Genomic DNA, 26428 nt, shown 5'->3' with positions numbered 1-26428 from the left:
TAGCTCCTTTTACCTATAATCGAAGTCAATCGATATCATTGTAGCCTTTTGCTAGCCCGTTTCTAACTTTGTATGGAAAACGCAATTATACTCTACATTTGCCTGTGAATTTTTTAATTTTCAAACCATTTCGGATACAGGAACAGAAGAAACTTACGGATTTTGCGATAATCTACAGATTTGAATACCATTGAAAGAAGTGTGAACCTTGATCATCTGGGAGGTGTTTTAAAGAATTTCTGTTACCAGATTAAAGAGAGTAAAATGAATGTTTGTAATACCATACTAGTAGGTAGATATTCACGACAAGGATTAAACTAAAAACAATTAATTTATTGCTATAATTGAAAACAAATAAATGTACATGAATGTCAACGAAATAAGTCTCAACAATTTATCAAACGTACTGGCAGTCACGTTAGCTTCCCATACCCTGCTGAAACGGTATATGTTTGGTCTCTTGCAAGGCCCTTTGAATCGAGAGTGCTCGTTGCTTGAAGGCTTCGGCAAGTTCAGAATTTTTCTGAACTCCGTCGCCACGTGCATGCATTTGTGACAAGTTGGCGCAGGCATATGCGTTTCCAAGCTCGCAAGCTTTGATCGAAGCCTTGTAAGCTTCCTTCATGTTCTTTTCCAAGTAATCCGGAACCCCGCCAAGATAGAGTCCTGACAGGTAGTAGCAAGCTTTTTCCAACTTGTGCTCGTGGCAAGTTTTGTGAAGTAAATCAAGCCCCGTTGGAAAATCTATGGGAACTTCTTTCTCTCCAATTTTAAACGAGGATGTTGCCACAATTCCTGCATGCGCACAGGACATCATGTCTCCAACATCGCATCCCTTTTTCAGATACTTGTAAGACTCTGTAGGTGATTCCGCATCCAGACCTTTGCCTTTGTAAAGAATTAACATGAAATTGAAAAAAAAAAAACCAAACACGTTACAGTTATTAAATACCGAGTAGTGGGATGCTTTATGAAAATTTTTACGTTCAAGCCTTTGTTTAACATTAAATTTTCTGTAATCTTAGCTGAAGTTCTGTATACCTATTTTAGAACAATCTAATACAGGGATTGATCTCACCGATTAGTGCATAACCTCCAAACTTTCGGCAACTGTGGGCAAAGTTTCTCTCGTCACAATTTTCCTTGTAGATTTTGGCCGACTTTTCATAATCCTTACTTATACTCTCTTCGTAATCTCCAAGGAGGTGACATGCTGAATAACATAACACAGAATGTGAAAATTGAATGCTTTTAAACGCGCAGCGGAAGTCGGAAATGAGGTTATAAAAGGAAGGGTGGTATTACTTTCCGGGTTTTTCTCGCTGAGACATCCGAATTTGTATTCGATGTGAAGGTTTTTAAGATACTCTTTCACCTCTTCAGGGCTCTTCAAGTTGTAGCCAGCCATGCCCTGTCACGATAAATCCGCAATATGAATTAAAAAGACGACATTAGAACGAGAAAGATTCGCGAGAGAAAATTGGAGACAATCGAACCTTGAGCGCCGTCGGCAAACGAGATTGACGAGACCGGGTGTGCGCAAGTTCGATATCTCGAATTACGGTGCTCGTCTCGAGCATTGTAGCCCTTTGAAATATCAGTCGGTCAGTTGAGAGTCAGTCGCGCGCTTGGTTGGATCGGCGCTCTGTGCGAAATTATTGTCTCCGCGAATTGAATATCGCCGTCGCAACGAGAATTGACAACATGCAGCTACGGCACGGTTTTCATGAACTGTCCTCGATCAACGAAGCCTGATTGAAGCTCTGCAGTCTTCGAGGTGAAAACTAGAAATTACTTAATTACTTAAAGCGCACTTTGATTAGCACGGTAATACGATACATTCTTGCGTCGCTTTTTCCCCACATGCACAGATATTTTAATTTCAATTCAAAATCATCTGGGAATAATTTCTTCGGATCTTTTTGTACAATCGGTAAATCCGCCTGCCTGTAGGCAACTCTCAATGAGTTCCGGGATAAGGATAAACGCTAATCGCCTAAAGTAACACGGATTGCCTACACGCAGGCGACCTTGCATCCTGCTTCGTCGCGTCGGCATAAATTAGCACGTGAAAATTGAGCCATCCTCGCCCTTGAATACCACATCGTCAATCGATGGTTATAATGATGAGGTGAACCGCGACGTGGTGGAAAAAAAATATGTATGTTCAATAAACATACCTACATGAAGTTCGACTATGTAGCGATTCGCGTGACTGGAAACTGTTCTGTTTTCACTATTCGTCATCACCCAAGGTTAAGTCTCGGAAAAACGCCAGGCACTACAGTTCGATGCCCAATTCACGCAATACAGCTACTGCTAATAGCATCATGCTGTATATTTGCGAACCAAATCATTCATTAGACACGCGATTACAATTATATCTACGCCGATTCATCGGTTACCCTTGACTGGGAGCTTTTGGTTTTTGACCCCACTGCTGCCCGAATAGGAAACTTTGCTCATTCTTTCTGATTTAGGCATAAATTATTTGAAAACATCAATAGCAACACTGTTGGGTAAAAAAATACAAGTTCACTAATGTTCGATGGGCATTCGACAAGGGTACGGAAAATAAAAATTATCAGACTAATTGCCAATCAAGTCAATTTACTACAGTTTTTGTATTGTCAGCTTTTTTGTACGACAAGTTAAGCTGTTGTGGTGATTTCAACAAAAAAAATACACCATGCCTTTATTTCTTTTTTGTACTTTTATATCTATTCATGCTGCTTCCTAAAACGATGATCTATTGAACAATGGATATATGTGATTTTTTTCTATCAATGTGGCTATTTTTTTTTTTACCAAAAATCCGTTTTTTGGATACATTTTTACCGAATTCAATTTTTACCATTATATTTAAAAAGATATTTTTGTTTTCACATGTTCAGTATTTTCACATTCTACAGTTCACACGAATCCTCGTTAACAGATCTTACGGCTATATGTTTAGTCCAATTATACACTGTCCAATGGTAATTATTCACTTGAAGGCGCACCAAGTTTAGTCTTAGACGTGGCTGTAAGAGATAAATGAACGTTATCTGCACGCGAATCAGGCGCGAAAGCATGCAACACTTAGCATCGTAGTTGCCGAAACTACAGTGCACCGATAGAACGCAGGGGGTAATTGTCGCACTCGTCAGAGTAGTCAACAAAAATATACGTCACTTTCGATTCGTGCCTTGCTAGCTCGCTCGATCGATCTTCGGTAAAAGCTTAAGCGAGTGGGCTAACCGGTCATCCCTTATCCTACCTTTCATATATTTACGAACAGCGAGGAGTTGGGGTTGCGCATTAACATAAAGCTGACCTTCGACACAGGGGTGGAAGCACTTTTATCTACCATCTACTGAGCAGAGAGGCGGTACACCTGGACGTAAAGGTAAAGGTACACGCGTGTAGTTCGAAATGCCTGACCACATGATGCCTGGGTTCAAGGGTAAGAAGCCTTGAGTTTCGGGGTAGGCGATGGTCGGTTGTTGCCCCGCTTATAAAGGTGACACCTCGTGTCTATCGTGGGGATCGATCGATTATCCGAACGCTAAATAAATTACACGACAACGCGTGAATAATAGGGTTTATATTAAAAACTTCCGGCTAACGAAGAGCAGAACTTTGCCAGTTGCGATCTTTGTTCAAACCTGGATCGGTCTTTGCACAGCTCACGCAGCAATACGTACAAGTTTCTTCGCAGCTGCTACTCGCTCATATTATAGTTCTGTATAATTCATTGATGATATTCACCTGCAATAGCTTGAACCTTCGCTTCAGACTCAATATTCGTTAGCGAAAATAGCATTAGCCGACGACTGCATGGTCAACCTTCGGAGCTTGTCGTTGATTTATGTTTGTCTTATGGTAAGGAACATCTATTATTTCTTCAAGGCATTTTCGAACAAGTATTTTAGTGTCCCGAGTAACCTATCGTCTTGTTTTATTCCGACGGTGAAAATTGTCCTGCAGGACTGAAATTCATTCTCTATGAATCGTTACCATGTTAGAAATTTACGGTGAAAGGAAGCGAATTATCGTTTAAACAATTTCATGTCAAGAATTTTTTCTATAACTGTTACGATCATACTTAGTAATTATTTGTTATCATATCTTTATGTACCGTAGCCACCGATTCAATTGCTTCATTTTATTTACGGCTACCATTTTCCAACATTTAAACACAGTTAATCAAAACTAATTGGCCCAATTAAGAATATGGAACTCTCTTATTTCGTGTCGTACTTAGCACATTGAAGTTAACAATTTGTCAACGCTTGGCGTTAATCTATTAATTACAGCTAGTATCGATCGTCATACAGTCTAAAACTTGTATAATAAGCACTGTAATATTGAGTGAACGAAGAAACAAAAAAAAAACACCTTATTCCCGCAGTAATAGTAGTTTACCCTCGCGGAAAAAACCCTCGACTTGGGTGTAAATTCGTACCCTCAACTTTTTTCTTACAAGGATTTAGCATTATCTATGAGTTGAGGGTACGAATTTACACCAAAGTTGAAGGTTTTTTCCGGGAGGGTATCGTCGAGGTGGATATTACTTTCGTTTGTCACTATTGGTCTTTGCTAGAAAAATATTACAAAATTAAAATCATGAACGAATTGTCACTATTTTTTGTTGTTCACACGCAGATGAGCGAGTCCGTCAAAGTAGCATTAAGATGCAGGCCGATGTCCGTCCGGGAGCAGCAAGAAGGATGTCGGGTGAGTGTTTCTTCCTTGAACTCTATACTGTCAGATCAATTAGGAATACATAGTCAAGTGCACAAGAATCAATTTTGAAAAATGATAAATTGCCTCCTTCTCGTGGTACTATAAGTAAGAGACCATCGATATTGACCGAAGGTAGCCCCTAGCGACGAGGACACAACACGCAATTATCATATTGTTGCATCTCCGTATGGATATATTATTTCCTACCTAATCAAATGTCAGAGTTGTGACTCAAGAGTGACGTGTTTTCAGCCACCGAAACCCAACGGCCGTTCGATTTTTGAAACGGCCGATTGTCTCGGTCAATCTTGTAATTGGAGGGTTGAACCGGGGATTCGTTACTTCGGCCAGGCATTTATCGATTCGACACACATCGCTGACTGCCGATATCCACTGACATGCATAACGCCACCCCTTGCCTCAACCTGTTTCCCCTTGCCGCGTGCAGGGAACTGTAGGTATAGGTATATGGTTATATATATATATACACATATATATATATATATCATACCCTGTCGCAGGTTATGGCGTATAATGTGTTATAGGTCATAACTACAGAGCCAACCCTTCACGCGAGTGCATCCTCCTCATTATTAATCATAGTTAAACGTGCGTTTGCGACCAAAGGGACTTCCTGTTTGTCTTCAGGAATCGATTCAGATTGCATTTGAACTAGACACCTTTTATCAACTCTATAAATAACCCGTGCGTAAACTAGTCGTCAATAATCCTAATTTCAGTGACCTAGTCTTCACTTATACTGCACTCCATCAAAGGAATGCCATGCTTGCTACGACTTCGTGTTCAATGTTAGAAAAGAAGTTTCCTCCTGTTATTTCCAATCTCCTCTGCATTAAAATGTCGTAGATCGCGGAAAGCGCTCCTTAGCAATAATTATAAATTTCCTGTGAACCGTTCAGTTATAGTATTTACGAAAATGAGAGCAAGCATTTTCGAATTCGACAGTTGTAAATCGTGACAGAACAAAGTGCACAATTCTCGTGGTACACTTAAATCTAGCACTTTTTTTTTAAGTAAGTAACGTACCGTTTCGGATATCGATATGAGACATGACCACACTTTCACTGTATATAATCCCTTTAGGGACCCAGTTATAGAGGATAATTTGTTCAATCTTAAGAAAGCTCTTGTTTTTATACGAAAAGTGATAATAACTCATTGACTTTCCAGTGATAAATGCTTATAACTTGGTCATCTTGAAATTTATACTCGTACTCCGTTTGACTCGTGGTTTATTTCGAAGTATATAAGTTCTTTTAACCGACGGTCATTTTCCAGAATCAATCGCTATATTGTTTCTTTCAGAATGTGTTGACGGTAGACTCGCAGGCTAAGACATGTACCCTGGAAAATCCGATGTGTGGTGGAGGCGGGGCCGGAGGCGGAGGAAAGATGTTCCAGTTTGACGCGGTCTTCGATCAGACCGTGTCAACGGAGGTCGTCTACGAGCAGGTTGGCTCGCCCGTGGTGGAGGCCGTCCTGGAGGGTTACAACGCGACGGTTTTCGCCTATGGGCAAACCGGATGTGGAAAGTCATTCACAATGCGAGGGGTGGTCGAGCGGAGTTTGGAGCACCTTTTCGAGGCGACATCGACGTCATCGTCGGAGACACGTTACCTCGCGCTTCTGAGCTACCTAGAAATCTACAACGAAAGACTGAGAGACTTGCTGGGAGACGGCGACAACGACGGTGCCTCAAACCTGCTCCAGCTCAAGGAGGACCCTTCCCGCGGCACATACGTCGCTGGTGGCCTCAGGGAAGTCACCGTCAAGGACGCTGCGGAATGTAGCCGCCTCCTGGTGCAAGGGGATCAGAAAAGAGCTGCGGCCGCGACGCGGATGAACGCGGCCAGCTCCAGGAGCCACGCGGTCCTGACGCTTGCATTGGAGGCGATCGCGATAAATGACAAACAGAACAGCGCCGTCCGCAAGGGGATGCTGCATCTGGTGGATCTCGCCGGCTCCGAGAGGCAGGGGAGGACCGGAGCCACGGGGGAGAGGCTCAAGGAGGCGGCGAGTATCAACCTGAGCCTCTCGGCCCTGGGGAACGTGATCAGCGCACTGGCGGCGGGGAACGGCAGACACGTACCCTACAGGGACAGCAAGCTGACGAGACTTCTCCGTGACAGTCTAGGCGGAAACGCCAGGACGCTGATGATCGCCTGCGTCAGTCCGAGCGACATAGACGCCGACGAAACGTTGAGCACGTTGAGGTACGCGGCCAGGGCTCGGTGCATAAAGAACAAACCGGTCGTCAACGAGGACCCCAAGGACGCTTTGCTCAGGCAGTATCAGTTGGAACTACAGCGGCTCCGTAAGCTACTCGAGACCAGCGACAATCCGGCGACGGAACTGTTGATAGGTGATGTCCAGGGCGATAGGAAGGTTTCGAGTCTTACGGATCGCCGGGAACAGAGCGATTCCGAGGCGGAGGATAAAGTGATCCGGCAAGTTGCCTTCGAGGAGGAAGTACAAAGACTGAGGAAGGAGTGCGAGGATTCGAATCTATCGGCTCAGCGTCTTCAGGAGGAACTTGAAAACCTGCGAACGCGATATGAGGTACATCTCCCACTATTGTGCATACTTTCTAATAAAGATTTTACAACTATTATGTAAGCCTGCAATACGTGGACCAGCAATGAGAGTATTCGTTTCAAAGAAAACGTGATAATATTATTTGTTAATTTTTTTGTATTCCATGATTTACGATTAATAAAAGGCTAATTCGTTCGGCAAAAAAAAAAAAATTGAAGCCTTGCAGCTGATCCTTGACGTGATCGAACTATTAAATATCTTTCTACTGTGTGAAACAGGGTTCTGGGGTAACGGAAGCAAAGGACGTTTGCGAGAGCGAAGGTGTTCTGGAGAGGAGAAAACGAAAGCGAGAAATCGCGAAAAAGGAGGTCCTCAAGAGGCTGGAGAAATTGACGATCGGTGGCGAAGCTCGGGGCGACGAAGAAGCGCGCAAACGAAGAGAGAGGCGGAGAAAACGATTGGAGGTAATAGCAGGGGCTCTGGCTGGTACCAGCGAAGGGACCGAAGGTGCGGTCGAGGTTTATGGTCAGCTGAAGTCAACGGAGGAGGCACTGAAGCGGGCGATTCGTAGGACTCGACAGTTGGAAGCCGAAAATGCGGACCTTCAAGCGTCTTGGGACGCGGAGAGACGTGATCTGCTTCGGCGAGAACTCCTGGCCACCCAATTGTGCGACGCGATGATTCCACACCTGAGACCAGGATGCCCTTTTCGCGACATCGAGGCTGTCAGAGCCGCGGCCTCCTGGTGCGATGAATTGTCGCGGTGGCGGCTACCGGATGTTTCGCCCCGTATTCCTCTCCCGCCGCCGACGCTATCGCAATCTAACCGTGAAGTCGAGGGTAAACCTATGTCGGGGGTGCAGCCGGACCATAACAACAACGACAATAACAACAACACCGTAAACGATATTAAACCCCAGGATATTGCAGACGCATATTTTCGCAGAAGTAGAGTCGACGCGTTGCTCGCCCACGCTCGGGAAGCTAAGAGCCTTGGTAAGTTGCAATTGTATGTATATGTGTGCACGTGCAGCTCACGTTTGTCATAGTTTATCCATTTATTTTGCAAAAGACACATTTTTTGCTTCTTGAAAAGTTCTAATTATCATTCCTAGATTCATCGTCTCATTCTGCTATAAAATATAGGTATAAGTCTTAATCATCGAAATAGTTTTCTTTTCAAAAGTAAATCTAAGAGTTTCAAATTTATATATTTTAATCGTTCGAAATGATGTGACTTAGGAAGCCATCTGTTGTCATTAAGTAAATACGTGTTTTTGATAAAGTGAGAAATTACATTTTTCTTAATTGTCGCGTCATTTTTCTCGAGTAACAGAATTTCTAATAAGCACCATCAAAATTAAATTTTCTAGTGCAGCTTCTCAATGTTAAAATAACATGTTCATTACACACAAGATATTCACTTTTCCACTCACTTACTCATTTTTCTCACTTTTTTGACCAACTATAGCTAAGCAAAAACCCTGTAAGTATCAAATTCTGTATCCAGTAACCATACCATAAATATTCATTCCAAAAGGTTTAGTATAGTTTAAAAATTGCATACACAGCAAAACGGCAATATCTCACAGTTGGTTCCACAAGATTTTCAGGCAATCCAATGCGCAGTTGACTCTTCGATGCATTGGAAAGTTTATAATTCAGTCTAAATTAAAAATAATTGACTGTCCTTAATTTTCCTGTTTTTTACGTGACGGGATATTTTAATTATCTTATCAAATGAAAAAATCTATAAGCGTGTGCCCGTCTCACCTTTGGAATTTATCACTTCAGGTGAACGGAACGTAAAGCAAATTCAGGAATACGTTGGTCGGCAAAGTAAATCTGGCGGAGCTGGCGAATCGGTTTCTGGAGCGAACAGCTACCTGCAATTGAACGCCTTGAATTTACAGAGCAGTGCTCCGCCGGTTTCCACCATGGCCAGCACAGACTCCGCGAGCAAACCGGCCACCCGCCAATTGTTCGGGAATGCGACACTCTCCGGTAACTGGCTCATCGACGATGTCAACCTGAAACCTGCAGACCCGAGTCCTTCCTCCACAATGGAACTGAAAAAAATTCCACCGCGTATACTTGAGGCTCTTCCGTCCTACCCGTTGCGGAGGGTTAAGATTTCCCCGACTCCTGTCGCCGTTTACTCACCAAGGCAGGATTTGGAATCGAATATTCGCCCCCATCACGCACGCTCACCCACCTACTGAAGAAAAAGGATATGCCGATGCAGAGTTGAACAGGGTTCAACAAAATGTTCGATACATGCATACGAATCGCATGAGTACGGTACATTTTATGAGTTCGAAAGCAGGGATTTTAAATCATCCTTATATGTCACATGTTACTGCTGTACGTGAGATTAATTTGAAATAGTGTGATCTGTGTATGATATGTATATAGAAAGAAAATGAATTTAAAATGAAACAACTATTTATTGACTTGAAATTCCAAAAATTATATCTTCCATTTATATTTATTCCCCTTATTTCGAAATTGCTCTATTTACAATAAATTCTAGTATATTTCGGTAGTTTATTGACGCAGGAATTTATCTGAAATTATCAGACTGCAAAGAAACTTTTATCAGTGATTTGCTATTTGGCAAAATATTCAAAATAAGAAACTTCAGCAACATTTGTTGAAATATCGATTTTGTTATGAAAGGTACAATGGTGCCTGAAGAATATTGTTCAGTCAATAGTCGAAGCTGGTCGAAGTACATTCTTTAGTCAACGAGTCAATGTATGTAAAATTTGAGTCATTTAATTTTTCCTTACAGGTATGTTGGCAGTAATTAGTCATGGTGAGCAGAAGTGAGACTTTCAGTGTTGGCTGCACTGCGTAAGCTAAAATTGCTTAGTTCAGAGTGTAGAGCCATGCTCGAGGCAGTTTTAAAGATGAGCGAGGTTAAGTTTGGTTGGAAGTTTTTCCCAAGAAAACTGACACTCTGACATGTAAATAATAAATTTAAATTGTTTATATCCAGTAAATCACGAATGAGATATCTATACTCTGTAATGAATACATGAATGAATATAATTCTGTTGCCAATTGTGATGTTGAGGCAAATTTCAGTGATAATAAAATCGGTAATCGGTCCGTGTAAGTTGAAGAAATGAGTTTGGATTACACGAATCGTTGGCAGCCAGTGGAAAACACGGTGTATGAGAGGTTAATCGATAATTCGTTATTACACACATTGACATTGGATAAAAAAATCCTTAAGCAAACAAAAATCCTGAATTCCAAGTTGAAAAAAAGACGAAACCTACGCGAGTACAAACAGTTTCTGTTCTTAAAGAGACAATCCGTTAGAGAGTTCAGGGATAACCATGCTGAAACGGACGATGAATCAGACCTAGATCATGAATCTTATAAAAGAATACATGCAGAAAAAACGAAACATCAATTACACACCTTCCTCAAATCATGCGTGCGAAAAACACCATCACGCACGAAGAAAAAATCGCCACAACTCATCCCGAAAACACGGAATAAATCTTCATCTCTCTCAAAATCTTCCAGATCACTTTCAGCAGCGAAATCTCGAAGTTATTCAGGAGAAAATATTTGTAAGTATCTACTTCGATCTCGACGAGAAGTACCAACAATTGAACGCAAAGCAGAATCACCGAGCCAAGAAATAATTTCTTCTTCGAGTAACAGCAATATCAATCAAGACCGTACTCAAACAGATGATGATGCAGTGAAGAAAATTTATGATATTAAAGCAACCAGTGTTCAAATCGGAACCATTGATAGCATCAGTTTGGATTCTGAATGCAAATTGGCTGTAATCAGCGATAGCGCAGCAGTAAATTTTCTCGAGCAAATAACTACACCGGAACTGCGAGATGATGCAGGTAATGAATTAGGAATATCTCTGGAGTTTGATGATAATTCTCACGAGTCTGGTAATCGCAAGCAGGACAAGTATGATGTTAATACCACTATTGAAGATGATGTAAAAACATCAAGGACAAATTCAAAATTCCTAGACAATTCGAAAACGGGTATTAAAGAAAAAGTCGATATCAATCATGAAAGTGATATTGATAAGCCCACTGACAACCTGGACCGAGATTCTGGTAATAATAGCTTTTCCGAAACGGATGTGTTGGATGATCAGCACAGCATGAGTCCTGACAACAGCATTCCTGATGATGGCGGTAATAATGGGACAATTACCGATAAACAGACTTCAAATAAAACTCGACAGAAAATTGTTACAATCAAATCCAATGAGGCCACAAGTAATGTCATCTTATGCGAAGACTTGAATACTCCTCAGTCAGAATCGCAATATGAAATTTCTTCCAGAAATGAAAAACTGTCTGATAGCAACTTGGACAATGAAACACGCCTAGAGCTCGGACACAGCAAAAACCAACACGAGGATTTAAATGATGAATTTCATGTCGAAAGCATCGTGAAGAATGGTAGGAGTAAGCTGAAAATATTAGCAATTGACTATTATGAAAGAGGACATAAATCTTTTAATGAGCGTCACTTGAGAAGATTGAGTAAACTTCGGACCATGAGTAACTGTGACTATGAAACTTTGAAACATTTGGACAAGTTTGTCGAAAGTGTATTACCTTCAGAAGATAAGCAACCATTGAGATATAGCGAAGCAAATGAGGGTTGTAGTCTTGCTTTGAACGAATCATGTTATTTGAATTCGTCGACAGATGCTGAAGCTTGCTCCAATATATTGACGTCTACTCAAGAGAATCTGAACGTATTTGGAGAAAGTGAATTACTACCAGCAGACGAACACCAATCACAAAGTGACGCTTTCTCTGAGAAATGTACATCATCGGACATTCAGTCACAAAGCTTTAATCAATCATTGAATGGCAGCATTTCGTCCTTTTCTAGCAGAACGTATGATGAAGATGTAAGGAATACTGTTAAAAAGCAATTACTTACGGAGATTGAAAATAGATTGATAGATAATCAATGTAATGTTGAGAATAAATCAGTGTCACCAGAGGAAGAAGTTCTTTCCACTTCAAGTCAAAGACGGAAGAACATCTACAAATCAACTAATGAACCATTAAACACTGAAAATGTACTGTCTTCAAAAGCCAATGGTTTCGTCAAAGAGTGTAATACATTGAAAGTTTTATCACAGAATACGGGAAAACATTCAGACGTCGGAGTGTGCTTGCTTTCTTCTAAGCCTAAACGGGCCAAAAGGCGAATTGTAAACAGTGAAACGGACAATCATCTCTCTGTAAATTCACCTTGTGCAAGCAAACAACCTCAACAACATACTAATAAACAATCCGAAATTATTTTGCATGAGCACAAAACTCCAAGTGAATCTTCGAACCTACTGCAACCAGACAAAAGTAAAAAAGTTGAACACTCACCGAAAAGAAGGCACAGGCCACGAAATGTAAGCTCAGTTGTAAACAACAAAAGTTAGTCTTTACTTTCTATCTAATAATATAATTTTCTGTCGCTTCTAGTTACAAGAATTTGCTGTCACAGAAGCTGTGAATCAGGATACAACAAAGGCTTATTTCCGATTGAAGGATATCAGCGACGATGATGAAATTTGGATACTGGATGTTCCAAAAATGGTAAGATGAAACTCGCAGTATAATTGTCAATTTTTACATTTATATCACGACTCCTGTGAAAACTGAACTTGACTCAAAAGTGCAATGTATATTATTCGCCCAATATGTCACATCATTTTACGGTATTTGGTAATAGTAGCTTATATTCTAACATCGTTTACATTAGATCAATCCAAAAGATCTTGAGAATCAGACGATCATACTTGGAGGGATGAGTGTATTGAGATTTGGAGATGACTGCTACAAAGTTTCAAGCAAACCCAGTAAGGGGGTTTCCAATCTGTCCTGTGTGTTAACTACAAGCAAGCGAAAAAACGACTATAAAATACGTACGTCAACTATTATACTACAATTGCATTTCATTTACATTACCACTTGATATTTGTATGTTATTTTTTTTGCAGTTAATATCCGATCTAAAGGCCGTATGAAGTTTTGTCAGAAGATCTCAGTTGTGTCTGATTCAAAATTAGTTCCTTCGGAACTGCCTTGTCCAAAGACAACTGTTCCGTTTCCGAAAAATTTGAAGATGCGACATCCGTTATTTGGTGCAACTTATGAAGATAAAACCACATGAGTACCAAAAACAAAAACTATACAGATTGAATTTACAAAATAAATTTTCAATATGTTGACCAAAGTTTTATTTTCACCTGGAATTTTTCCAATTTGTTGATACATTATTGTATAATATATGTATATATACATATTTTTTTAGTCTAATAAATATAAGATCACATTTTAGCTCACAATCAGTGTTTTAGAATTAAAATATTATGAAAGCTTATACATAAAAGAAAGGTGAATGTAGTGATTTACATTGACATCGAGTGTTTATTTAAATCTATTCGTTTAAACGGTTTGGCTGTGATGCACTCGAAAATTGGATACAAATATTGGTATTGTTTACATTGATACTCAAAACATGTCGTGACTAAAATTGTGTACTTCATATTTCAGAAAATAACCGCTGAACCATTTGATTATGAAATTACAGATTTTATTGTCTCACGAGATGCAAAAAACGAATGAATTTATTGCTGGACGATGAGAGGCATCAAATGCAACTGATGAGATATCGATACTTAGATTTGAGCTTTAATCTTCTTTAAGTGCAAGGCCTTTGCTACGAAGATCGGCTTTGGCTTCTTTGATTTCCTGAAATAGACAAATAGGTACTAAACAATGTGTAAAGTGGATCGATCTAAGGTTCTGTAGAACTAATTTTTTTTTGTTAATCAGCATTCCATGTGCAATCCCATATTGATTGCTTACCCTTTGGAGTTCTACAGCAGCTTCTTCACAATTGTTGAAAGTGAAAGTTCGGTAAAGAACTACACTAACAGCATATAAGCCAAAGAGTATAATTAATGTTAGGGGAAGGTATAGTATTGGTGTTCGCCATTTAATTAGGAGTGTCGATTGGGCACTACCAGTGATTGCAGCTGTCCATATACTGAAAAATACTGTGGCCACAAAAACCCATTCCATAAGCTTTGTCATCTTGAAAGAGAACAGATAAGAACAAAATGTTAGTAAGACACTCAACAATTAGAGTTACGTGACTTTAAGGTACAACCAGAGCTACGTTCGGAATTTACATCTGATTCCACAATTAACTTGAAACAAGAAGAAAGAGGAATGTCTCGAAGCGGTCAGTGAGGAGAGTGAAGTGTCACGTTTCAAGGTAATTGAAGAATCAGATGTAAATACCGAAAGTGCTACAGACAAGATGTGTTTTTTTTAAATAATATAGTCATAACCAGGCCATTATGGTTTGAAAATTTGAGGATCGATTAATATGGTTCGTTATCAATTGAATTAACCTTCTGAGATTCTGCAAAAATAAACAATAGAATCGTTTTTGCATATTTGATATACGGTGACCGACAAGTGGCAAAATATCGTCAAGCTCCTTTAAAAAACTTTAAGGTACTTTGAAGTATTTAAATGGTGCATTTTTAGGTTAACTTTTGAGGGTGATGATCGAAAAGAGAAATTGTAGAATGCACAATGCTTACATTTGTTTCGGGTGAATTCTCGGGGGAATTTTAACACCAATTACTAGTTGCAATATTGACGTTTAATACTTAAACTTCTTTCTGTTTAAATCCACGTCCGCACGCGGCGAAACGAATAAGTTATCTTGTTGGAAACAGGAAGTAGACATAGCTGGGTGCCAGCTGTCATCCACAACCGGTCAGCTGATACAAATAAGGCCACAGACCTTTAAATTATTTTTAATCTCCTGTTACTCGATCATTGTCGCGTTTAAAAAATACGCGCCGTCTATCAACGTCATCAATAGTTTTGACTAACGTCTTTTTCTTCATTTCAGTAAAATAACACAGTTCACAAACGTTAAAGTGCACCCAGCAGAACGCCAGCAGTAAATTTATTATTCAGACAATATACGTGTCTTGTTTATTTTACGAATGGCAACCTGCAGAACTGTTCGGAACATTGCGTATGATTGCTATTATACATATTGTATCCCATAATCGTTGTGAAGTTGAAGTTGAAGATGTGAGAAATGATATTATGCACATCAGATGATAATTCAAGCTCAAGCGTCTATTATTTGAGAATTTTTTTGAAAGCTACAAGCGCTGTACATAATAAATATGCGAATTGCGTACCGCATGTGCTATACTGCGCATATGTATACATAAGGTGGACTCTTTTATGAGGTAGAATAATTAGGCGTTGCGTAATGATATAAGAATTTCAAGTCAGTAAGGTAAACAGAGCGAAGATGTACCGCGGTTGTACCTAGTGCAATTTTTTCATATATGTGACCCATTCAGAAATAAATTCCATGCCAACGCAACGGAAATGAAACTTCAAATTCGTGAGATTGAACGATATCGACAATGAGGCGTGGAAAGAATACATTCAGTAGGATAATATCGTATAATATCCACTATTAGGCCTGACACCCACGACATTTCGGACGAGACGCACGCTTGACTTTTGTGGTATTCACTTGACATATGCTTCCCCCCCCCAAGCCAATTCGTTCACTCGCCACTTGCATCGCCAGGCAGACATTCTTGTGGCTCTTCGGGCCAATATGGCGATTGTGGAAGTTCATGCGAAAATGTCATAGTATTTTATAAGTTGTGTGTGTACCGTGTGGCCGCGGGCGAAGGCTGATATCGTGGTTAAATATATTTCAGGTGCTTCTGTTATAGTGGGATCGGTTTTTTTCTAAATTTTTCCCTCGACCAGCCTATTTTTTTTCGGAATCAAAGATAATTGAGGCCAAGCTCGGTCTTCGTTGCAGCTGAGCACTATCCGAGGTAACAAATTGTACCTGTTCGGGGGAAATTTTATCGTGACAGTTTTTAATGTCCGTGATGAATACGTATTTACGTGATTTTATTAGTTTTTTTGACGAAATACTAACCCCCCAATTGATGTGCATATTAAATGTGTTAATATTCTAACCTCAAATTTTTTCCGGAATTTCGTGTAAATATTAAAATCTGTGGCATTTTAAAATTGCTATCTGGATAGTTCTATTTCTTACGAATTGTATTTATTCAGTTGTAGAAACTCTATCTAGACAGCAAGGCTAAAATATTATCTGCCATGAAAACCTATTTGCTTTGTTATTATGGGAACAGTATTTATATACACCCATATAAACATTTTGTATGCCAAACAGGTTATTTTAGACTTGATGGAAACTCTGCTCTCAATCTTACATAGCAAAAGTTTTTTCTACTAAATATATATGGAAGCAATGAAATCAAAAGTTCAGAATACATTCAGGGATTAATTACAAAATAAGATGAAATACTTTCGCATCAATAATTAAGTAAAAATATTTTTTTATGCACAATTAAAGTGAACTCAAGCTACACCAGATCAAGATTGGATTTGTACCACAAAGCGCACCATATCAATCCCGTAGCAGCTGCAGTACACTCATTGTAATAAAAATAGCACGTAAAGAAAATGGATAGCTCTGAGTATGAGTTGGTCCGCAATATGACTTTGCTATTTTTTTTCGAACGACTGATGGACAAGGGAGGCCCGAGAACTCTGCATGACTTAAGCTGCCAGTTTGGAGCGAAGGGCTTTACTAAAGAGATGCGACAAATTGCTGGCGGCTCTCAGAGTGGACTGAAAAAATTCCTCGCCAAATATCCAGCCTTGTTTTCAATCGACGGTGACTATGTTTTTGTAAATACCTTCCAACCTGTCGTGGCTGAGGATAGTGGATCAAATCTTGGTGGGAAGAGGGACTACGCCCAGGAAGCAGTCGAATATTTTTCGATGAAACTGATGCAATATGGAATAGGCACCGAAGTACCAATCAAAAGTCTTCTAGGTCATAGATCGCAAGCTTCTTCCGAGGTCAGACACATTTCTGGACAGCATTACAAAGAGTTTCGAGACTTTCTCATGAAATATCCTGACGCCTTTGCCGTTACAGAAGATAACGTTGTTTTGAAACAGTATGAAGGTATGAAAGCTGAACCATTCCGCGAATTGGAACCAGAAACAATCGACCCTGAAATAACAGCTAGGCTGCTTGACTTTTTTGCGCAATGTATCGAAAACAAAGGACCAATATTGGTCGATCAATTGTTTCATCTTGTTACCTCTAAATTTCCCCAAGAAACTTGGACTTCGATATTCAAAACACCGCAGGATTTGTCAACGTTTTTAAAAATGTTTTCCGATGCCTTCCATGTTCAAAGTAATCTTGTTACTCTGATAAGCCGGCCAAAGACATTCACAATTGATAACTGCCATGGAAAAATAAAGCGTTCCACCAGCCCAGGAATACCAAACTGCAATAACAGATCGCAGCCAAACTCGCTACAAACATCTCAGCCTACTTCGCTGCAAGTGTCTCTACAAAGTTCACAGCCAAATTCAATCACTTCAAATAATTCAGTGTCTCAACCAAACTCTTTCCAAAACATATCACCTACTTCAACGGAAAGCAATAACAATTCACCACCGCTGAGTTTACAGCAGCAAACTTTAAAGCAAAGAATAAATACGTTGGTAATGAAAACACTAGCGGACAACACTGAAAAAGATCGTAATTTGCAAACTGTGCAAATGGGCGAAGCATGGAAGCTTAAAGTATTTCAACAAACGAGAGTCGTTGTTAATCCGAAAGAAAGCTTACAAATAATTGAGGACATCATGAATCCCAGAAGACTGCAACATGATGGAAAAGTCATTGTTTCGTTTGATTGCGAAGGCATTAATTTGGGAGTTAAAGGTCAGTTGACGCTTCTGCAAATTGGGACTATGACTGGACAAGCTTATGTTTTCGATTTGGTTACATGCCCAACTCTCGTTCAAAGTGGAGGCATTCAGAAGCTTCTCGAAAGCAATAGTGTCATTAAGGTGAGAATCATAAACAATTCTTTTGAAATATTTTTTTGCAGAAGTAGACATTATTCCGTACAACCAAATTACTTCCATTATCTCATTTTTAGCCCCATATTTTTCACCAGAAAAACATACGTTTAGTAACTGTATCATATCTGCTTGTTCCAATATTTAATATTTACTTTGAGCTTGATATTCCACTGTGTTTTCTGGCACATATTATCAATAGCGTCAAATTGGGTAGAAATTTATCATTTGGGTATGGAATTGCGTAATCTGAAACAAGGTTGAAATAACTTTGTTTCCACTTCCTGCTCTCTATTGGGGCTGTAATTTCATCTTTAACTAGTTATTCAACAACAATATTCATCGGACTACCTCATTCCAGGATGACTATTTTGTAATGTTTCATTTCTTACTAGTCACTAGAGACTGTATATTGTTTTAGTATCAAGTTACAAAAAATTCAAAGTGTATGCATAACAGCTATGTCTTTGATATCACGTGTCATAATAGTAACAGCAATCGTCAATAAAAATCTCGGATATATCTCCACTTATTGGTTGTTCCAAGATAAATTCCTAAACTTGTCATGAACGTTTCATGCTACATATCAATTGATCAATTTTCAACCTTCTGATAAAATCAACTGTGACATCGTTTTTTTCAAACCCATTTGTTTCAAGTTTTACTGTTGTCGATTACAGATGTACACCACAATCTAAATTTATTTCCTTTATAAAATTGCCCAAAAACCGTTTACCAAAATAAATAAAACCTGCGAATTAGCGAAAGTAATGGCGATACTTTTTTTGGAAATTTTGAAGCAATAAAAGTTAATCTGATTCAAATCCTCAACAATAGAAGAGCTTTAGCTTAGACTTGGAAGTATTTTTGTTTTGTACATATAGCGGTGATTCGTAATTGGAAGTGTCAAGTTAAACATCGAGGTAATTGGATAATGAATTTTCATCATATGGAAAGCAATTCTGTTTATAAATTGACAAGAAGGCAGAATCTCATCAGATATGATATAGTATTGTATAAAGAATTTTATTACAGTCTTGTATTACTGTTGGTGCACTAAAATATATGAAACATCATAAAAGGAACTGTGTCCTTTTCGTATCTGCCATTGCAAAGATATTCTCAATGTTAGTGTTTTAATAAAGTAAACATTCCCGGTAATCAAAGAAGAAGAGTGATTATTTTTTAAACAATATATCTTCAGGCTGCAAAAAGAATCTTTTATTAACTTGAAATAATAATGAAAATGGAATGTTTCTGCCAAACGTGGTAAAATCTTTGACTAGGAACCTCTGCTAGAAACTGAAACATGCAACGGAACGGGGTAATAACTTCAGGGAATCTCCCTAGGGAGTAGTCTGCACATTCTAGGACTCTGTGAGATATGAGACCGACCACAGACAACCTTTTATCTTTAAATATTTAATGCGTTCACGTAAAGTCTATGTTGCCCCTTGCGTATAAACTGCCAAATGTTGATAAACTACACAAGTTGGCAAAAGTTCAATCATTCTTGAAAATAGTAACTTTCAAACAGCAACGAAAATTTATAGCAAATTTTTACCATAATGCCAAATGTACAATTTATTCGTTTCTCCATGTGCTTGCATTATAATTTCACAGTTTCTTTTATTATGAGATGCTGACATACATTCTTGCCCTTTATTTTACCGGGTATTTATACATTCATAGATCAATATCAGGTCCTATACATTTCTGTGGCACCTTACACGAAAATCTTGCAATCAATAAATCTAATTTTAGTAACTATAAAGTGATGTGTTTATTTGCAAACTGTCCACAGTAATAGAGTTCGTCAACCAAAATGGTCACCTAGTCAATATCTGTTCAATCGAGTTGGCTAATTGTCTCCAAGTAGGCCATGCAACTAGTAGACTTGGCACTAGACCTGAATCCAAAATAAATTGCAGCATATATACCATATATACCTAATAACTGTCCTCGGAAATGTTAGAATGGGGGAGTTTAGAATACAAGAAAAAGAAAAATTATATATAAACTTGTAAAACCACGGTTGGTGCTACGTTTGCTTGATTGTAGGTCACTGACATTTGGTCTTGTTTGCATAACTATCATCATGACTTCACACTGTCTGTGATCTTGAACTTCAAAATAAAACCGTGGTACCAGATTTATTGATTACAATATTACCTCAAAATACATCTAGCTAATTTTACTGCACTCTAATGTCATCATATTTTCTTTTCGAGAGATAATTTATATTGGCAAACTACTCTCAGGCTAACTGTATACAATACGTGCGATTTAGCACAAATTGATGCTATGGCAGTTTCAATGCATGATGAAAAGGGAAATTTAATTGTTGTATCTTATCAGTGACACTTCAAAATATAACAAATTAATCCAGTTTTTACTCTCTGAAACATTCAACTTTGGTTTATCATCATTTACAGCAATTAAAAACAAACCTTTTAGGGTTTAATTTCTGTCTTTGCTTATGATATGTTTTACTGCACAGTAATTATCATTGCAAAAAAAAGTTCAAATTACAGCACAATTTTCTTGACAAGAAATATCAATCTCTAGTTCTTCATTAATTCATAATCCCCAGAGAGATCCAAGGGAGCATATAAACTCATTGACCAAAGGTTGTATTGAAAATTTAATGTAGTGAGGGAAAAACTAATAGCAATCTCATAAATAAGATTCCAGCCAAGAAAGCTAACTGAAATAATAATCAGGCTAAAATGTTTCTGCAGTAGAGCGGGTTCATGTGCTATAAAGAATTCAGAGTTACGAGCAACTATGATTTTAGGTCAACATTAGGAAATTTCTCATCTTTCCTGTTGAGTATTATCTTTTCACTTCCCCAATACATTCATACATTTTTTTTATACACACATCAATGTAAATATTTCAAGTCCGTTGACTAAGAGCTGATAACATAAGTTGATTCTGTAGAAATCAAAAAAGACAGAAGATTATCACTACTCAAATTTGCATTGTTGTAATATACTTCATTTCGTTATGCTTGACATATCTAAAATATAAATATATATGTACATCACCCATGATGCTGTACAATTAGAAAATTATTTTTAATTGCGAGTAAAGTTGAATTCCAAGTATTTCACGAAATGTACAAGATTTAGATTGCTTACTAAAAATTTGCATTTGTGTCAGCAATGTGACCAGCCTTCAACATCCCACGTACGGGAGGTGCTACCTCATTAATATATACAGATTCAAGGACAATCCAGAAACAATCATCTTACGATATATATGTACGCATACGCAGTCTTTGTCCAAGAAATTATAATTCTTCGTTCTCTAAACAATTCTTTTAATATTTGTTTCATTTGCAAAATTTTTAGTGTAAATAAAAAGAAGGAAGAATCAAGAATTAGAATTTGAAATCCATCAATCTGCATTCAAAGCTGTAAAACAATATTATGAGTGCATGGATAATAAAATAAAAAGACTGTGGCAGAGTAATCTATTCATATTAAGTTATTATTTAATTTTTATGTTTCAGGTTATCCACGATTGTCGAAACGATAGTGTGAATCTATTCAACCAATTTGGCATCACCTTGAATAACGTTTTTGATACACAGGTATATAATGCAATCGAAAAGTACCTAATTATGCTACAAATTATGATAGAGTTTTTTTTCACATAGTTCTGTTAATAGTATCCACATCCTCATGTTTCTCGTGATATCATTTGTAATAGAATTTTATTTTCACCAAGTTGAAAGATATGAATCTACCACACGAAACCATTCAACCTAGCCACAATGGTATTCTCACGACTTTCTACTTAACCGTGCATACAGTAGCAATTGTGGAATCTCTATTTCACCTCTTTCTCTGTCCCTTAGAGTATTCAGGATGTCCAGCAACCTATAAAATCGAGATTCCTGCGGTAAAATTATTTGACTATTCTTGCGCCAAGTTATACACCGAATAAATTGAATCTAAAAAAATGCTCAAAAAATTCCCTATCTTTTTCCTAATCTCGTCTCACGTTCGATTATAACATGCACATAGTGCACGACATCGCTGGAAAAGCTCGATACAATAACAATCGTTATGTATAACCAGAAAAAGTATTAATTAATATTCCGTTAATGGTGGTGAAAAAATATTGTGTTCCACATTCCGAGAAGAAAAACAGATTATTGTGGTGAATATAAAATAGTTTGGATATTCGAGAACATCCATTAGCTGGACACTACATTATTTTAACATCTCACAATTTACAGTTACTCGATAAATTCGATCTCAACTTGTTAATAAATATATGATTTAACTTGTTTTCAGGCTGCCCACGCAGTGCTACAGTATCAAGAAACGGGCAAGCCTGTGTACAAAGTAAAAAATGTTAATCTAAATGCGCTTTGCGAATTATACGGTGCTCCATGTAACCCGCTGAAGGATCAACTGAAAAATGTGTATCGCCGAGACCAGAGGTATTGGTCTCGCAGGCCTCTTTCTCGGGATATGCTACTGTATGCTGGCTGTGATGTACTGAGTTTGGTTCCTCAAATATACTCTGCTATGTCGAGGTACGTGCGAATCAATTTGGTTAAAGATAACTATAAAAATGTGTATACTTATTATCGATAGAGATGAGCATGGTAAAAGTTATGTCCGTTATTTACCAGTATTCTAGATGTAATGCTTCTCTACTTTACAAATTGACAATAAAATTTTGATCATATTTTTGTTATAGACTTATAAAACCAGAAATGCACACACTATTTGCTGAACTGTGTGAGGAACAAGTGCAAATGCACATAAAGCCCGTTGAGGTTAAAGCACGTAAGAAGCAACGTAAAGTCGAGACCGAAGTAGCCGACTTACGAAAACGAATGGAGGAGACTACCGGCAAAAATATTGTTCTCAGCAACCGTGAAATCAGACTTTTGAGATACTTGGAATTAACAGAAGAGGAAAAGGAGAAATTGAAGGGTAGCTATAAGGTTGCAAGAAAGTTAGAAAAGCTCGAAAGCTTGGGGCAAGATAAAGGTGACAGCAGCGATTACGATGAAGATGAGAGGAATGGGGATGCCGAATACCCTAGCTTGGATAGTTATACGTCAGAAAACTCTCATTCTGGTAAGAAAAATTTTACCTGGCTGTTATTGCAAAAAAATTTAACCAATGCTGTTAATCATCTCAAACAATTCTTGGCAGCATCGAGTGTCATTTTTAATTATAAACAACAAAATATGATAATGATGGTATAGTAAAAAAATTTTGCAACATCCATAACAATACCATAAATGTCGCATTAAATTTTTTATAATTATGAAAATGAATAGCTTATACTGCTGGTGTACACGTATAGTATTTGCGTTCATTAACAGGTGGTGTAACGTCTCCACGTAATTCAGAACCACCAAGCCTTACTGAGTCCATGCATATGATGGACGAAGTTTTATCGGATGGACGTATGGACAGATTTGAAAAGATTGAACGTCTTGAAGCTATATTATCGACAATCACTGCCCCATCGGACACACCGGCACCACCTAGCAACATTCAAGTATCTCCATTTAAATGTATCTGCACTTGTCACGGTAGTAAGCAAATTGGGACTCAACAGAATAATATGAAAGTTGACCATGTTGGCTGCCAAACCCTGAGTACAGGTGATATTGTTATAACGAGGATATTTTTTACGGAAGCAGATAAGGAACGAGAAAGGTCGTTGAATTCTCCAAAAAAGTAAAACACAACGAAAAAGCACGTTCAATCGTTGAACACTTGTTGAGCTGATTGATGTTGGACTCCGTTTGAAACAGTAAAGTGATAGAGCCGTAATTACATACATACACGCCAAAGGAATAACTTTGATGGCATTTAAAGTGAAATGGAATTGACAATTGTATGTTATCAGCTGTCCGAAAGCATACAAGTAACGAAGATATTACTTCACTTCTAGTTATATCGTTTTTTTTTTACTGACAAAGTTATCTCCACTAACACCAATTAGAAATAACTACGAATTCAATCCAGTCGAATGATCATGAAACATTATCAAAAATCATGAAACAAAACCGTATTTGCGCGATTTGTAGAGTGATAAATTTTATCTGTTTAATTATTCTCAAAAATTATTCCCTGGAAATCATAGAAATGCAAGAAAACATATCCATTCATTTGGACAAGTTTGAGTCTTGCTCGGAAATTTAATATCTTTCATTATCACAATATGATAGAATTAGAATGAGGAGCCTGATTATCGAGTAAGAAATTTCGCCGCACAAATCATCTGTTTCAAACGTGATAACAGTGAAATGGTAAAGACACCATTAGACCTCCAAGTACACTGAAATTTCGGCAAAATCATGTGCTAAGATTACTTTAGATAAAATTGAAAATGCATCGTAGAAGAGCCATAAGATTAATACCATGAATTCAAGTACTTTTACCAATGTTTTCAGTATGCAATAGATAAGCAATGTTCACTAACGTGAAAGTTATTCGATATGCCATATCAAAAACTCGCATTTAAGGAAGACAAATTGAAATTGCTAATTAGAACCAAATAACTGTAGGCCTACTTTAGAACATTCGTGATGCTATAATTTTTATAGAATTTATTTTCAAAAGAAACAATAATTCCAACCAATGTTATAACGTTCGCATAATATAACGTATATCCTTTACTGGACGGTAAACTACAATTACTTTTTAGAGGATAAAGGATTTCTAAGTTTCTAACTTATGTGATTAACAATCAGTTATCGATATTTATAACGATCCACTCGCGCATGTGTATTTAAATGCGTATACCTACAAATACATATGTGCGCGTGTTACGGACCGTCTGAATCTTTATATAACATACACATCTATTATACATATATACATATAAATGAAGTTTATTTTTTGTGTTTCGTCAGTGTTGTATACACATATTTTCTTGTTTCTTTATTAAGCTTCAAATCATGTAGGAATTATGATATTGAACTAGTTGAAATTTTATTTATTATTGAATACTGCACTGGTGTCAAGATTTTTGCAATAAAAGCGTAAGTGCAGAATGTTTAACGACGATGTAATCGTCCGAAACTTAATATACGTATACAGAATATTAAACATACCGAAGTTTTCAGAGAATCACGAAAAAATAAACAAAAATTTAATTTGTGAATTAACATTTTTTGAACAGCCATTGTTTACTGCTTTAGTAGAATCAATTTTGTGGCCATTTTAATAATTATACCGAGAAAGCTGAAAGGCTTACATTAGCTTTAGTAGCGAGCTGGATATCTTATGCAGTTTGAAAATGTCATTCAACGTGATCAATTATACAATTTTTAAACGACCATTGCTAGGCTGTAGTTTCCAGACACATGTACGTGGTTCTGAGAGTAGTTCCACGATTATTATTATTTTTGTACAAAATCTAATATGATAATTTTGAACATGCATAAGAACCCGTACTAACTCAATCAATTATTGTATTTATGATAAAACAGTTATCATTAGATAGTTTTCGCTAAGAGCGGAAAAATTATTTAAAAATATATTCCACAAATTTGCAATATTGTACAAATTTTGTGTGAATATACAAAAAAATTAAATAAACTTACAAAAAATACGACAAAAGATAACAAAAAAAAGTAAAAAAAAAAAAAAACGTTATTCGGGAATTATGATGGGTAGAGGAGCAATGTCCTGTATTTAGCTATTTAATACAAGGTTGGATTGCAAGGAAGATTTTTATATTGCTTATTAAGAATAACTATTAGACTATAGGAAAATACTAAGTGCAGCGTAGAACATCGTTTCAAGGTGGACTTCCAACGAATCGAAATGTAAATAATAATCAATAATGTTTTCTATTTAACAATTACAAAAATAACATTATGTTATGTTTTTTCAGTTTGAATCTGAACATAGTGAAGTGACATTGTGATACACGAACACAAATGTATACATAATGTTGTTAAACAGTGTACTCCAACATGAATATACGTATAATATGTGTGCATTATTTATTTCAAACTGTTAATGCCCAGTTATGTGTATATTCATGGTCAGTTGCAGACGCGAGTGTGTATATAAACATGTAATACATTAAATTTGTCTCCTAATACGAAATAAAATGTATTTTTAACGGTAGCATTTTTATTCCTCAATGTATTGCTT

The 26428-nt window shown here is 37.6% G+C and overlaps 5 protein-coding genes across 8 annotated transcripts; 3 read left to right on the top strand and 2 right to left on the bottom strand.

Moving 5' to 3' along the window:
* Window positions 1–312: 312 nt before the first annotated feature.
* Coa7 (Cytochrome c oxidase assembly factor 7) lies at window positions 313–1518 on the bottom strand. The gene is made up of 3 exons (XM_046633471.2): window positions 1306–1518; window positions 1079–1213; window positions 313–888 (listed from the first exon to the last, which is right to left on the bottom strand). The coding sequence occupies exons 1-3, from the start codon at window positions 1406–1408 to the stop codon at window positions 419–421; spliced, it is 708 nt and encodes a 235-aa protein (XP_046489427.1). The 5' UTR covers window positions 1409–1518; the 3' UTR covers window positions 313–418.
* A 100-nt stretch (window positions 1519–1618) lies between these two features.
* LOC124222408 (kinesin-like protein KIF17) lies at window positions 1619–9731 on the top strand. 3 transcript variants are annotated; one of them, XM_046633357.2, is made up of 6 exons: window positions 1619–1777; window positions 4648–4719; window positions 6055–7308; window positions 7563–8280; window positions 8756–8770; window positions 9198–9336. In XM_046633357.2, coding segments are annotated over exons 2-6 (2061 nt in total). In that variant the 5' UTR covers window positions 1619–1777; the 3' UTR covers window positions 9200–9336. The 3 variants fall into 3 exon arrangements, with proteins under 3 accessions (XP_046489313.1, XP_046489288.1, XP_046489303.1); XM_046633332.2 differs by lacking the exon at window positions 8756–8770 and having other exon boundaries at window positions 9079–9731; XM_046633347.2 differs by lacking the exon at window positions 8756–8770 and having other exon boundaries at window positions 9198–9430.
* A 170-nt stretch (window positions 9732–9901) lies between these two features.
* LOC124222392 (uro-adherence factor A-like) lies at window positions 9902–13902 on the top strand. Its single transcript, XM_046633298.2, has 4 exons — window positions 9902–12703; window positions 12777–12890; window positions 13057–13219; window positions 13295–13902. The coding sequence occupies exons 1-4, from the start codon at window positions 10415–10417 to the stop codon at window positions 13465–13467; spliced, it is 2739 nt and encodes a 912-aa protein (XP_046489254.1). The 5' UTR covers window positions 9902–10414; the 3' UTR covers window positions 13468–13902.
* Dpm3 (Dolichyl-phosphate mannosyltransferase subunit 3) lies at window positions 13615–15533 on the bottom strand. The gene is made up of 3 exons (XM_046633512.2): window positions 14912–15533; window positions 14166–14393; window positions 13615–14048 (listed from the first exon to the last, which is right to left on the bottom strand). Exons 2-3 carry the CDS (start codon window positions 14391–14393, stop codon window positions 13989–13991), a joined length of 288 nt encoding a protein of 95 aa, XP_046489468.1. The 5' UTR covers window positions 14912–15533; the 3' UTR covers window positions 13615–13988.
* Window positions 15534–15901: 368 nt separating this feature from the next.
* On the top strand, window positions 15902–26401 carry egl (Egl_like_exo domain-containing protein). 2 transcript variants are annotated; one of them, XM_046633310.2, is made up of 6 exons: window positions 15902–16192; window positions 16744–18266; window positions 21796–21876; window positions 22586–22830; window positions 22998–23383; window positions 23635–26401. In XM_046633310.2, the coding sequence occupies exons 2-6, from the start codon at window positions 16854–16856 to the stop codon at window positions 23997–23999; spliced, it is 2490 nt and encodes an 829-aa protein (XP_046489266.1). In that variant the 5' UTR covers window positions 15902–16192; window positions 16744–16853; the 3' UTR covers window positions 24000–26401. The 2 variants fall into 2 exon arrangements, with proteins under 2 accessions (XP_046489266.1, XP_046489276.1); XM_046633320.2 differs by having other exon boundaries at window positions 16561–18266.
* Window positions 26402–26428: the final 27 nt, after the last annotated feature.

This window comes from Neodiprion pinetum, chromosome 1 (genome assembly GCF_021155775.2).
Source record: "Neodiprion pinetum isolate iyNeoPine1 chromosome 1, iyNeoPine1.2, whole genome shotgun sequence".
Classification (NCBI taxonomy): domain Eukaryota; kingdom Metazoa; phylum Arthropoda; class Insecta; order Hymenoptera; family Diprionidae; genus Neodiprion; species Neodiprion pinetum.
Note: the sequence above shows the minus strand (reverse complement) of the source record. Positions and strands in the feature narration are given on the sequence as shown.